Raw genomic sequence first — 13468 nt, forward strand, 5'->3', positions numbered from 1 at the left:
CATTCCCTGATGTGCGCGGCCCCAGTTGATGCAGCGTGATCGGTAATCGTGTCACTGAATTGTCCTGAAGGTTTCTGCGATGATCTCCGTCCCGCCAGCAGCATTCCTGCTCGGCCAGAGCCGCACTCGCTCATTTCACCCAAAGTTATTCACTCAGCGGGAAGATGGCGGCTCCTGGGCGCTTTCATTGGTCAAGATGTAAGCAGCCGGACTGATCCAATGGGAGGAGAGAGGTGGGATGTGCGGCTGGGAGGCAGCTGCTCCATTCCACAGTGCGGTGACTTGCACTTAGTGCGTCCGCTGCTTGACACGCTGCAATTCTCAAAGCACATTAATATAAATAGAGGCTTTCTATGATTCACATTAATCTGTGGCTTAAGAGCTACCAACGCCGAACAATTGTCTGCCAGCGACATCGCCATCACTCGACAATCCAGAAGCGCAGAAATGTCTAAATTCCCAATATAGCTGTGGGTTGCTGTGTACTTCGTCTGTCAGGTGCGGGGAACTTGCTGCATTCTCACCCGGTTTCATGTTTTAATTCTTGCAGCTTGAGTCTGCTTTTAATTATTTTTATTTTGCACCAATACTATCAACCTTTGGCGTTCAAAAGCAAAAGACTCTCAGCTCTCCCCTTCCCTCAACTTATTTTATCATCTGATTTTACTGTAGCGGAGAGAGGAGCAAGTGGCTCGGAGCAAGAAACAGTTAAGGAACTTTACGATATGACGTTTTAACTCAATTAATAATGTCCATAATATTTGGAGGTTACCATATTTTACACAGTTGTACCTGGTCAATATCTCCGCCCCCCCCCCCCCCCCCCACCCCGACTGGTTTCGGCCTGCAGGCTTCTCGCCGGAAATGTTACCGTTATTTTTGATGTAGGCTTACAACACGCCTGGTTCAATAATCTGTTCTGTTGGCTCTTCAATTATTTTTTGTTTTTCGCGACTCGCTACAGTGAAGATTGGATAAGGAGAGCAGTTTTGTCGAACGGCACCTACAGTGTGTATGCGTGCTCTGAGTCTCACTGCATCCAATACAAGCTCTGCTCCGACAATTAGTTCACCGCGGAAACCACCGTCTGGAAACATGCCGTTGGGAGTATTCAAGCTGCTGGACGCAGAATTTGGACCAAAAGTACTTCAGGACTGGAACTACGTGATATTTAAATGCAAGATTTCTTCCAGGGACTGCTTATATATATACACAGAAATCACTTTGCTTCAGCATATATTATATACATGTATCTAATGTATCTATATATGTACGTGTATGTGTGTGTATTCCGAAGAATTAGATCTCCTTTATATGCACTGACTGTGTTCTGCTTTGCTTCAGGATACTGCAGTGAAATATTTATTGGCTGTTAAGAGCTTGAAAGGTTCAGCACTAATGCTCAGCACTGTCCCCATTTGTATTTGTCCCGGCATACTTGCCGTGCTTGATCATTCCTCTTGAATAAAAGAATAGTCTCTGGTAAAGTCATACATGGACGGCATGTCCTTGTGGTGCGCAGGATGGCTGCCTTCCCACTTCAGCTCCCGTGCTAATAATAATGCTCAGTTTATTTTCGCCACCGGCAGCGAGTTCCTCGGTTCATTCAATTTTTCAGCTCGATGGTCAGGTGTTTTGTCGTAGGTTTGGGTTCGATCACAATGGTATTAAAGGCAAATTCTACGCATACCGCTATCTGGATCATTAATATTTTTCACCGTTTAAATATCTCAGGTATTGTTCGCAAATATCGGAGCAGAGTGCATTAACTTCATTAAAGCCACTATTTTTCTATCATAGAAGACTGTTTCCACGGTGCCAGGAGAGTCTCCCGTGGCTATCCCCATATTATAGAATGCTTTTTTTAAATAATTAAATTGAAGTTTTGTATGTGTGTTTCAGCAGGTTTACTACTGGAATGTAATTTACTTCAAGCATTATTTGGCACTTTAGAAAGTCCATAGATCTCCAGTTCAAAAATATTTAAGCATTTAATTGACAGAAGCTGAGTGGAATTCGTAGAACATGAGTAACTTTCTCCATATACAGTACTCAAATATGGAAAATGGTAACTGCACTAAGTGCGGTGTTGCTTAGTTCACAACAATTGAAATAAAAGTTTGCTGATACACCTCGGAATTGGACATCATTCCTTTAACATGTTAGCCACTTTAACAACTGGGGAGCACATTTTAAAGTAATTAATTATATTGTGGTTTTCTATTCAAATTACCAAGTTTTTTTATTATGATTTTAAGCTTTTTCCATAAGTGTATATTGTCAATGTAAATCTGGGCTGCAATGTATCTACTTTATCACAATTTGCGAACTTCAGTCAAATTAGGGCGCGCCCAAACCACATATATTAGAATATTCCGTTTAGTAGTTAGTTAATAGTGCCGTTGCAATATTTCATTTGACCTCAAGGTACGCTATTTGTTCTTTTTTATTTTAAATTGCAATGCGTTGTGTTCATTAAGGTGAGAGATGTTAGTGCTAGGATTGGAACACTTTCTATTTCAGACACTCAGTGTAAGCTTCAAAGACACCTAGCCCAAGTATAAGTAACTTTATGTGGAGTAAAACCCAGATTGAAATTGCGCAAATTCGTTTAACATAGGACACTCTAAGCCAACAGAAGAGATGGTCAAACCAGCAATCTGGGCTGGATTTGAACCCAGGTTCCTGATCATACAGTTCCCCAATATATATGAATACGTTTTTACATTCCCCATTTTAAAGCGAGGTGGGTAGAGGGTGATTGCTATTGCATACAGCAATTTAATATTGTGGAGACTAGATTTACCTAAACCTATTTTTAATTTTACAAATGTTGATAAAAATCAATACAGAATTTCGGATTAAAAGCTCTTTCTGGAATAATGATATCACGAATGTTTGTCCGTGACATCGTAAAGGGTGTTTATCGTGTTCTAAGTTTGTCATTGGTCAGGTCTGATTTGTGTGCGATGTCATTATGCAGGTGTTGCTTCATGTGGCTGATTGATGGTGAAATCCTGCGGACACTGGGGACTGCCACTGACTTTATGCTGGCCGCCATATGCTTTATTTTGTTTGAATGGTTTGCAATCACATCATACCCAAGAATCCTAAAGTGTAATCCACAATAAAAGTGTACACCAGTCATAGCAAAATGAAACGTTAAAGTCGTCAAAAGTGTGAGTTACTCCTGGAGTAAAACTTCATTCTCATCGTCATTACAAATTATCATTTTAAGCTAATGTGTCCCAATACTAAGCAGCAACAAGTATTGCCTACATGTCTAACCCTCTACTTTGTTCTTAAAGCTAGCTAACATAACAATGGCCTATATTTCAAAATTCTCGGACTCCTGTTCAAATCTTTCCATAGCCTCACCCCTCCCTACCAGAAGTGAAGGTAGGAAACACTTATACCTGCAACGGTTAGAAGTTTGTAGCTATCTCCCACAAACAGCAGTCGATGCTAGGTCAATTGTTAATTTTAAATCCGAGGTGATAGATTTTTGTTAACCAAAGTTATTAAGGGATATGGGGCAAAGACTTATATGGAGTTAGATCACAGATTAGCCATGATCTCATTGAATGGTGAAACAGGCTCCAGGAGCTAAATGGCCTACTGCTGTTCCTCTGTTTCTCTGGCCTTGTGCTTCCCTAGCTCTGTAACCACATCCAGCCCTATAATCCTCTGACAACATTATTTATTGAGTTAGAAAGTCATAGTTTCCAACTGTGGCCTCTTGTTTAGTCGTGGGATACAGTCGTTGAAGGCCGAATTCCCTCCCGAACCTCTCTACCTTTCTCCTCCTTTAAGTCTGTCCTTAACACTACCTCATTGACCAAGTATTTTCTTATCTATTATAATATCTAATTCCTTGGCGCGTATCAATTTCTGACTGATTACCCCATGTGAGGCGCCTTGGGACGTTTTACTACGTTAAAGACCTTTTATAAATGCAAGTAGTTGTTGTTGATGTACCATATAAACATTGATTTCGGGTGGATGGTAAGCTTCATTTAAAATAATACCATTGATGTTGTAGGTTTCTCTCTACGCTTTTGTCATTGGGACATCAATTAACTGCAACGTATTGCCTCTCTATGGTTAATCTTGGAACCGTAAAAATCTGGATGAGTTGTTCCATCTTTTTCTCAGTTACAAAGTACATTTATTTCCATTGTCTTCTCTTTAAGTGACGTGATCAATTTAAACACTTCGAACCCCACCATTTCTGACGCGAGATTAGCAAATTAGGAGATGTGTGCAGTTGACTCGCGTCCACATGTGCGGCAAGGTTGCCTCTGCCGAGAGAGCACTTAAGTCATTATCAACCGGGTTTGAGGACAGGATGATTCTTATTGTAATGTATGCAACAGTGCAAAATTAAAATCTGGCAGTCACCATCAACAGTTCTCAACAGAATTTGAGTAATCTTCAGAAAATAACTGTTGAAAAACATGGTCATATAGCCCGAACGATATATATCACTAAATAGGTGTTTGCTTCTCCAATATTGCAACTGTGGTGCTCCATTTCTCTGGTTCAGAACAAAAGTAATGCAATAGGAATCTCAAGTGCATTTAATAAGTGCTCTTAAATAGGATCGAAATGTATGGTTTTACAGCATTAGCGATGTTTTTCATTCGATATTCTGCCTATTCTTTCTAATGTTTTACTGTAATTGTTTGCGCTTAAGGCCACGATGTTTACATCTCCGATTGAGTGAAAGGCAGGAAATCCTGCTCTGTAGGTACAAACAGTGGGTACTACAGTTCCATACTGGCGTAATGCAATATTTCATTCATATCGTTTGTCGAAATTACTGTAAGAGAAACTGAATCGCTGTGCAGACTTGTTACTTAGCCCAACAGTCTCCATAAACCGCGAGGCCATTCCGTTAATCATCTTATTTTTAAAGAGATAGGCGTGAGGACTAACTACAATCTTCAATTCTTGTGTCGTGAAATAGGAAAGTCAAATTTTGTTATACATTTCTTTTCCTTGGACAGGCAACTTTCAGGGTTATCACAATGAAGTCAGCCTGACAGTGCTTTTTAATTCATTTGCTACCCCTCTTGGCCTTGTATTTAATGCGTCTTTCCATTATGGTGATACTGTGAAGAAAAATGGCAGAAAACCTGTAATTATTTTTTGTAAAGATTTCTGACATATAAACCCAAAGAGGAACAGAACGTACAGCATAGAAAAAGGACATTGGGCTCAACTGGACTATTCTTGTGTTTATGCTCCACATCAGCATCTTCCCAATTTACTTCATCTAACCCTATCAGCATATCCTTCTATTCCTTTCTTCCACATGTACTCAGCTCGCTTCCCCTGAAATGCATCAGCTACGCCTTAAATGCATCATGTTCCTTCAGAATCAAATAATAATAAAATTACATCCCTCCATTTACCAATCCCAAGAAAATACTGTTTGGGCAAGTGCATTAAGCAGTATACCAGTTTACTATGAAAATAGCCTCTCCCACCCAAACACGACGCACATGTACAATGAATCTACCTTAGACCCAAAAAAGGGGGGGGGGGATTCATATTTGAGCAAATATCAATTTCAATCGACAAATACAGAATACTCTTCGATGCACTTAAAGAAATAAATCATTTCGTCTTTCACTAACTCGGTACATCCCAAAGTGCTTTACAACCAATCAAAAACATTTTGAAGTGTATAACTGTTATAATGTAGGGAAATGCAGCAGCCAAACTCAACACAGCAAGGTCCCACAAACAGCAAGGATATATTGATCAGATAAATCGTTTTTAGTGATGGTGGTTGAGGGATAAAGATATGTCAAGACACCCTGCTCTTAATAGTGCCATGGGATCTGTTAAGTCCACCTGAGAGAGTAGACATGCCTCGGTTTAACTTCTTATCCAAAAGACCACACATGGGACAGTGCAGCATTCCCTCAGTACTGCACTGGAGTGCCAGCCTAGATTTTGTGTTCAAGGCTTTGGAGCGGGGCTTAAATCTACAACATTCTGACTTAGATTTGAGAGCTAAGGTTGACACTGATGGCTGAAAAGTTACAGCAGGAAGCCCTAAAATATCTAGTTAAAAAATAACTATTGCCGGAGACACCGAGCAGCAGGTATTGGAAACAAAGTACCTGCCCCTTGAAACGTCAGCATCAACACTTCCCCAGTGCCGAGGATCTGTATCAAGTCTATCAGCTCCTCTTTTTGTGAGTGTAAACATATGGTAAATAACGATTTTCTCTTCGTATAATAAAGGTTAACGGTACTATATTGTTTATCTCAGATAATTAAAAATGCATTGCCAATATTCCTGAGATTCACCTATTCCTTCTTCTAGGGCAATGGTTATCCAACAATCCAGATAGTTGCAATATCCTCATATACTTTTTGAGTGACCTCCGAGTCTAATCGTCAACAATAATGAGTTACTGGTATTGTATATGATTTAGTGATGGTTAAAATACGTTTTTATTATTTTTAAGTCATTATTAAATCTCCGACTATCCACTCCACGTGAGCTTTTAACCAAGTGAGGTCATTCTCGATTATTCCGCTGCCAATCTGACAATGTCTGAGCTCATTCTGTAAATTACTAATTTCAGAAGAACCTCATTTATATAAAGGAAATTTAAACCAATTGTGTAGAACAAGTAACTTGTGTAAATTTCAAACCGTAAAGGCTGAGTTTATACACAGCTCTAGGTCATTGTAAATACAAGTTTCTAATCTATAGATTCCGTTTAGTTCACAGTACCCGGGCTCACCCCAGTTAAGTCTCACACCAAATCTGTGTTCTAGTGACTGCTTGTCTTTCATCTATACATGTACAGCAGCATCTAGTTAGTGAAATCGTTATTTTGTGAACATTCTTACAAATTGGAGGCCAGGTTATCGGGCTTGTATATGATTAACGTTTGGACTTTTAAAGATGAGATCTGAATCGAATGGAAAACTTTTACAGCATTTTGGCTGTAAACAAAACAGCATCAGACCAACTGCTGCACAGTAATTCTTTTCAGTTTAAATGTCGTGCTGCTATATATTTGCTATATATTTGTTAGATAGCAGTTAATAAACGAAAATCCGAAATTGAAGAATAATAAATATTTAATTTAATCTTTGTAGAATAAGAAATATATTTCTCCCATTTTACCACATTTCCCCAGACCTTCCGCATCCTTAGTATATACCTTTGTATATTTAATGAACTATTGCACCATTCCACTCATGATTCGTATATATTTCCTTTTTATTCATCTAATGTGCCTCTCTGCCTCTTATTTTTCAGCCCACGAGAAAGGGCCCATCACCCAATGTTAAACATACTTGTTTTCTCCACAGAGGCTAACTATTTTCTGTTTTGATTTCCAGCACCGACGGTGGTTTGTCTTTTACTTATATCATTTTCATTGCTAATAATATCACCGAACTGATGATTATGAATCTGCAGTTGCTTCACAAGGATAATGCTGTGAAATGATGAGTTCTGGTTGCATGCAAACCAATATGTCGCTCGATTGTTGTGTTCTGGGTCCCTGCTGGACTGAGTTCATTGTATGTCAGAAATCACTGAACCTTTCAGTTCACTGCTTTGCAATGTATTGTTTTCAAAACGTTCCAAACTGCAAGTCAGCAATCCGCAGGCCCAGAAAAAAAACAATTCCATTCGGTATCTCCTCCGACTGTGTATTCAGCAGAGCTCTATTTACATCAAGTCTGTGAAGTATCTATGGCGCACATTCAAACTACGCAATTCAACATCTGGGACAATAATCTGAACAGTTTATAAGTACAGATAAAACACTATAGTTTGTCGTCAGGTCGCACAAGGATCAGTTAATATAAAATTCAATGGGGTAAATGTTAATTAGTATGTTCTGAAGAATATACACCATTTATTTTACAAAATCTCATAACGGCTTTAATGACTTGAATTATGTTTAGTGTTACCTTGTTGTAGGTGTGAAGCATAGGCTTAATTTACCAAACATTACCACTCTTCGTTATATAGCCAGTTCATCAGAATATCGCAAACGGCCACTGGAGCAGTGGACCTTTTACAGGCTTTGAGGTATACTTTTGTCAGAACAACTTCATTGTTGAAAAATTGTGTCAGTTATACATGAATCATCACACTCTACTCCTATTTCCAGGAATGTTTTAATTCCCATAAATGTTAAATTTAGATCACAAATCCTATTACTTCATCTTTTTGTATATATTATTTCAATCTTACTCTAACAATAAACTCATCGCCATAAGAGGCCTTTTGAAACGCAGACAATATCGATCTCACAATTTTTAAATATTGCTGACATCATCGGCAGCGCGATTAAAGCGGCAGCTAATGGCACATTAATATTTTTAGATGCACAGAATTAAGTCAGCTGATTAATGAGGTATTGATGAACCTTAGCCGAAACACATGGGAAGACCTGTAACAGTCAGGTTGCAAACTAAACGGGCGATCGTTTACTTCATATGTTTGCTTCGGAAATCTCATGGCAACACCTAAATTCTGATATATCAACGCTTGAAAATTGCAAACAAGAAAAACTGGACGAAAAACTGAAGCTTTCAGAAATCGAAGATGGTTCGCTTTTGCCAAATAGTTGAGTGTGAATCATTGAACCAGATATATTGACAGACCGTAAAACAATCTAAGGGAAGCTATAACACAATAGAAGTTGGTTAAGTATAGCTTTTAATGTCATAGGTCGGTTCTATTTTATTAACAGTACTTATATTTTTTAATATCAACCATGCATTCTGTATAAAAAGTCTCAACTTACGACAATTTTAATTTTCACAATAAAACCGGGACAGAAAAGTCATGGCTAGGACTGAGGCAATTTTTGTTTTCGTGAAAGTATCCACTATCATGCTTCAATGCATAGCAGTGTATATGTTGCCTTATTGAGAATATACAATTCCAAATAAATGATTTGGCAAATGCGTATAACGTTATCTTCGGACTTTAGTGCAAAGTACAGTTTCCGCGATATTGTACTAAACATAAGAATGTTGCATAGTTGAAGCTCAGCATTGGTTTGTAAGACGCGCTCTTAACAACTTGTAAAGCTACAAAGTAATATTCTTTGTCTTTATTGCATCACATGAGGAGAAATGTTTATCGTGTCTTGTGGATGAGGTCATACCTCACGCGGATTTCGCCGAAAATGTGCGATCATATTATGCAAAGTGTTAACTATAAAGTTCAACGCAAAATAACATAAAGAACAATAAACACTAAAAGCATGTCAGTATTCGAGATTCCCGATAGCTCTGTAACAACCCAAACCTTAAATGGGTCGATATAAATCAAACGATATGAGATGATGAATGATGTTTTGACTCAAACGCAGGATTGCTTGGGTCATATAGGATTTAACCAGGGTTTACTGCAATAATTTTATCCTCTGATAATGTAAATGTGATTAGTTAGAAAGAGTTAAAGAAATAAAATCAAGAAGGAGAGCTCCCAGTAACTAATGCTTATAATAAGTACTAAAATCCCATTGAGCACTTTGAACTTGCTCTGCAGTCATCTCCTGCTCACTCTAATAAGACCTATGAGTAAAAAAATCTAATGTTTTAACACAGCAATATATTGAGTAAGCAAATGAGACATTATAGAAATTACCTATAAGGCTATTTTATGTTGTAGTCCATGGGCAAGGTGGAATATTATGCCATCGGAGCAGGGAACGCGGTAACCATCGTTCTCATTGTGTATTCATTTCTTTGGGTGTTAAAACGCACACATTTCCCGTTCGGTTCTGCAGCCACAGCACCCCAAAGCAAATTATTGCACATTTGCACGAACTAAAAGTGTTAGAGGCAAAACGAAAGCGTTGGAGTTGACCGAAAGTCTTTTGTTTAATTTTCATTTTGTATCGTAGGACAGTTACTTTCACCTTTACTGTATGATCTTCTGATCGAAGGGTCATATTTAGACAAGTCCACTCATCTGTGACCTGAGGAAAGGCATAGAAGGGAATGTTGTAAGAGGGTAATTTACGGAGCTGGAGAAACTAACCAGAGGAGGGGAAACTTGCGGTAGACTGAAGCTTAAGGCGCCAGGTGGTGAGTTTTCGTGATATAAAATAGGAACTCTCACAATCCTCTGTGCACTGTGAGAAAGGTTAACCGCTTCCAGGTCTGCGGCCAATTGCCTTTTCCATTTGTTTCTACGATTTTGAAACCAGATTTTGACCTGGGTCTCGGTCAGGTGAAGGGAAGCGGCCAGGCCCGCCCGCTCGGAGCTACTCAGGTAGCGTTTCATGTCAAATGTAGACTCGAGCTGGAAAACCTGGCTCCTACTGAACACGGTGCGCGTTTTCTTTTTGCGACCGGATTTCTGGTCAGAGTCCGTCTGGCTTTTCACAGCCTCGTTGCTCTCCGCCTCTGACCTCTTCCCCTCCCGCAGCTCGTCCCGCTCTTGGCTGCAGACCTCCTTGTGGCTGTCTCCTTTGTCTGATACTGGCGGGGAGTCTAGATCACTGGCTGTGAGAGAAAAACACTGCTCTTCCTCGGAACTGGGGCTTGCTCGCTTCGGACCTGTGGACGCAAATAGAAATGGCAGTTACAGGTCAGCTCCCGGGTTGGTTCACGGGTTGAGATGAATATATTAAACAAAGGGAACTCGATAGTAAAGGCTGTTAGTATTGTCGCTGCCGAGTACTCAGTGAAACAATCTCTTCTGCAGGTACTGTGTGTTGCTGAATCTATTCTCACGAAGCGTTTTACTAATTGCGAAAGTAAGACTCAGGTATCATTTGGGTTTTAAACAGATTTGGGTAAATGCACAAAGCACCTCTGTACAATCATTATCCCGTGGCAGTAGTCTATAAAATCAAGGAACTCACTTTTGTGTTAATTTAACATATAGTGGGATTTTTTTTTAAAGCAATTGAAAATTGATTCGCAGTTTTGTAACAGTGAAAACAACTGCGGATTCAGGCCCTGGACGGAGCACAGCACATTGAAAGACAGGCGGCCAACTGAAACACACAAACACAGAAAGAAAACACATAGAATACAGAAAGGTCTTCCGCGATTGCAGTTTTCCTAAATTGTGGGTGTTTTCCCACAGCATATTCGCTCGGATTTCAAGCAACTTTTAACTGTTGCTGCTAGAGTACTTGTATAAATGGGAGATACTTGCCGTGCTTATTGCAAAATATATTATTTTAACTTACTACCGCGTTTTTGATTTTAAAATCGCAAAACGTCAATATTTCATTTTAGTAGGTCGGCTCTTTTTTAAAAAAAGGAATTCGCGCGGAGGGTTGGTCTGCACTTCTTCGCTGTTTTATTTGATTAACCGTGATCATCAATTAGACAGCGGAATCTGGCAGGAATGAGAGTTCATATCATCCCATAATATCCTCTGTTAGGGTTGGTACACTGAAGTCTAAATGTAAAGGTTCCACGATACAATTAGCTTCTGAGCCGCGGGACATTAACACATTAACTGTTCGGGAGCAGTGCTGTGTCGCTTACAACATTGATATCCGAAGCAGGCGAGAAGCTAACAGCAGAAACCAAAAGCCTTTATTTCAGGACTTGGCTAACAGAACATCGAAAACAAGGGATGGGAACGGTGGTGGCGTTGGCGGTGGGATGGATGCTGGAGGTCTCGGCGACTGACTGTGGGTGCCGTCCTGTTAATAATCGCAGTAATTAGAGAATGAACTTACTGTCTGGACTGGGACATCCCGTACAGCTCGGCTGGGCCCGCGTGTACCACTGTAACGTACTTTCCCTGAGTGGATAGGTCTGTGCACAGAAGCCCAGGCTGGAGAGCTGACAGCAGACCTGGTTGCAATGGTTGCCGGCAGTTCCGTTGCGGAAGCGGCTTGATCTGGGATCGACCTGCTCCACGCTCTCCTCCCTTCTGTCCGTCTGCTTTCCTTTCCCATTATTTCTGAGTAGATTCTCTATAAAAAATGAAGAAACCTTGGCAGGCGGCGTGCTCTGAGCCTGCGTCACTTTGTCCGGCATGGTAGCCGTATCGGGGAACAGAGGTGCGAGGATATCTGCTCAACCCCAGGCAACGGCCTCTCCGATTAAATAACAGAGACCGAGCTTTCCGCTGGTGCGAAACCGATTCTCCGAGCGATCATAGCAACCGGCACCTAAAAGCAAAAGCTTCCCAAATGGCTCTCCCCCTCCGAAAAACATAAGCGCAAACACATCGTCCACTCGGCGCCGTCAGTGAGGATACGGAGGGGGCGGCGGGGGGGGGGGGGGGGGGAGGGAGAATGGCAATGATGAAATTAAAATATCAGGCGAGTTAAATGCTTAACATGCAAAGAGTACATCACGGATTGGACGGGTACAATGGCAAATGGGATTACTCAAGAAAATCGGAGAATTGCTTGCAATGAGTTCACTGGTCTGTTTGGTACAGTGCGCCCGCGGCTACAAGGGTTTGTCAGTCAGTGGCTTTATTTAGGTCAATTAGGGAACAAATCACAAATCAGAATCCGGATCTAGGTCTCGCATTCCACACAGTAAGAGAAAGAGCGAGGGGGAAGCTTCTACAAACCTGATACACCGTTTCCTATTGGTTGACACTGGGAATTCACTTCCTGTTAGTCCCCAAAAAATGGTCAACTGTAGTTACTACCAGAACGCTGAACGCTTTCTGAGGTTCATTTTGCCGGCTTCGGTACTTTATCTTGTGCCCATTGCAAACTTTATCATTCTGTGCTAAGACGAAAAGTAAGACCTTCTGTTTGCCTATTGACTGATTTACGCTGTCAGTGAATTTAATAATGTTGTCTGTGGATCAATACCGTACAGGATTTCCAAAATAATCATTCATTTGCAGAGTCGGTTAATAATTGTTGCTTTTGATTTCGTATAAGTTTGCGTTATCTATTCGAAATCTTCATTATTCCTGTAAAATTAAACGGGATTTTGCGCTTTGCCCGGCGGCGAAAATAAAGGCCTTTCATTCTCCCGGAGTCGATGTGCCGCAAATGAAAGTGTTGAATGAACCGTGTCCACATTGTCTGTTCAGCAGCGCCATCCAATTTAAAACATGTGCAGAATGTACTGAGGGATAATTGCCCATCCTTGCATAAAGTGAAATGAACTTGACTGTACATTTACTATGAAAATCGCCTCTTACTGTGCATTTCATCTGGTAATCGGTTTTAAACTCTCTCGCATTGTTGTTGTCTTGTAGTTTTAAGCCTGATCACGCTCGGTTCAAAGGACGACCAGTTACTGCAAATGTCAGCTTAACTCGGCGTCCTTGTGTTTTTTTGTATTCATCCAGGTTCATCACAATTCAATATATTGAGATGATTTCCAGAACCAGGCATGAACACTTTTTATAGGTGAGTGGCTCCTATTAAAACATTAAACCAGAACAAAACAGTATAAAGATATTGAATCATAACTGGTTCATACCGCCGATTTATTGTTTATTAAAAGAAACAACACAATTTCC

General features: G+C 40.3%; 1 protein-coding gene across 1 annotated transcript; it reads right to left on the bottom strand.

The window, feature by feature from the left end:
* Positions 1-9955: 9955 nt before the first annotated feature.
* hmx1 (H6 family homeobox 1) lies at positions 9956-12009 on the bottom strand. The gene is made up of 2 exons (XM_070864255.1): positions 11706-12009; positions 9956-10563 (listed from the first exon to the last, which is right to left on the bottom strand). Exons 1-2 carry the CDS (start codon positions 12007-12009, stop codon positions 9956-9958), a joined length of 912 nt encoding a protein of 303 aa, XP_070720356.1.
* Between the last annotated feature and the right edge of the window lie 1459 nt (positions 12010-13468).

Source organism: Pristiophorus japonicus, chromosome 2, assembly GCF_044704955.1.
Source record: "Pristiophorus japonicus isolate sPriJap1 chromosome 2, sPriJap1.hap1, whole genome shotgun sequence".
In the NCBI taxonomy this organism is placed as follows: domain Eukaryota; kingdom Metazoa; phylum Chordata; class Chondrichthyes; family Pristiophoridae; genus Pristiophorus; species Pristiophorus japonicus.

Coding starts and splice junctions, on each gene's coding strand:
- hmx1 (XM_070864255.1), bottom strand. CDS start 12,009: ATGCCGGACAAAGTGACGCAGGCTCAGAGCACGCCGCCTGCCAAGGTT. Junction 10,564..11,705: donor GGGATGTCCCAGTCCAGACA/GTAAGTTCATTC, acceptor TTGCGTCCACAG/GTCCGAAGCGAGCAAGCCCC.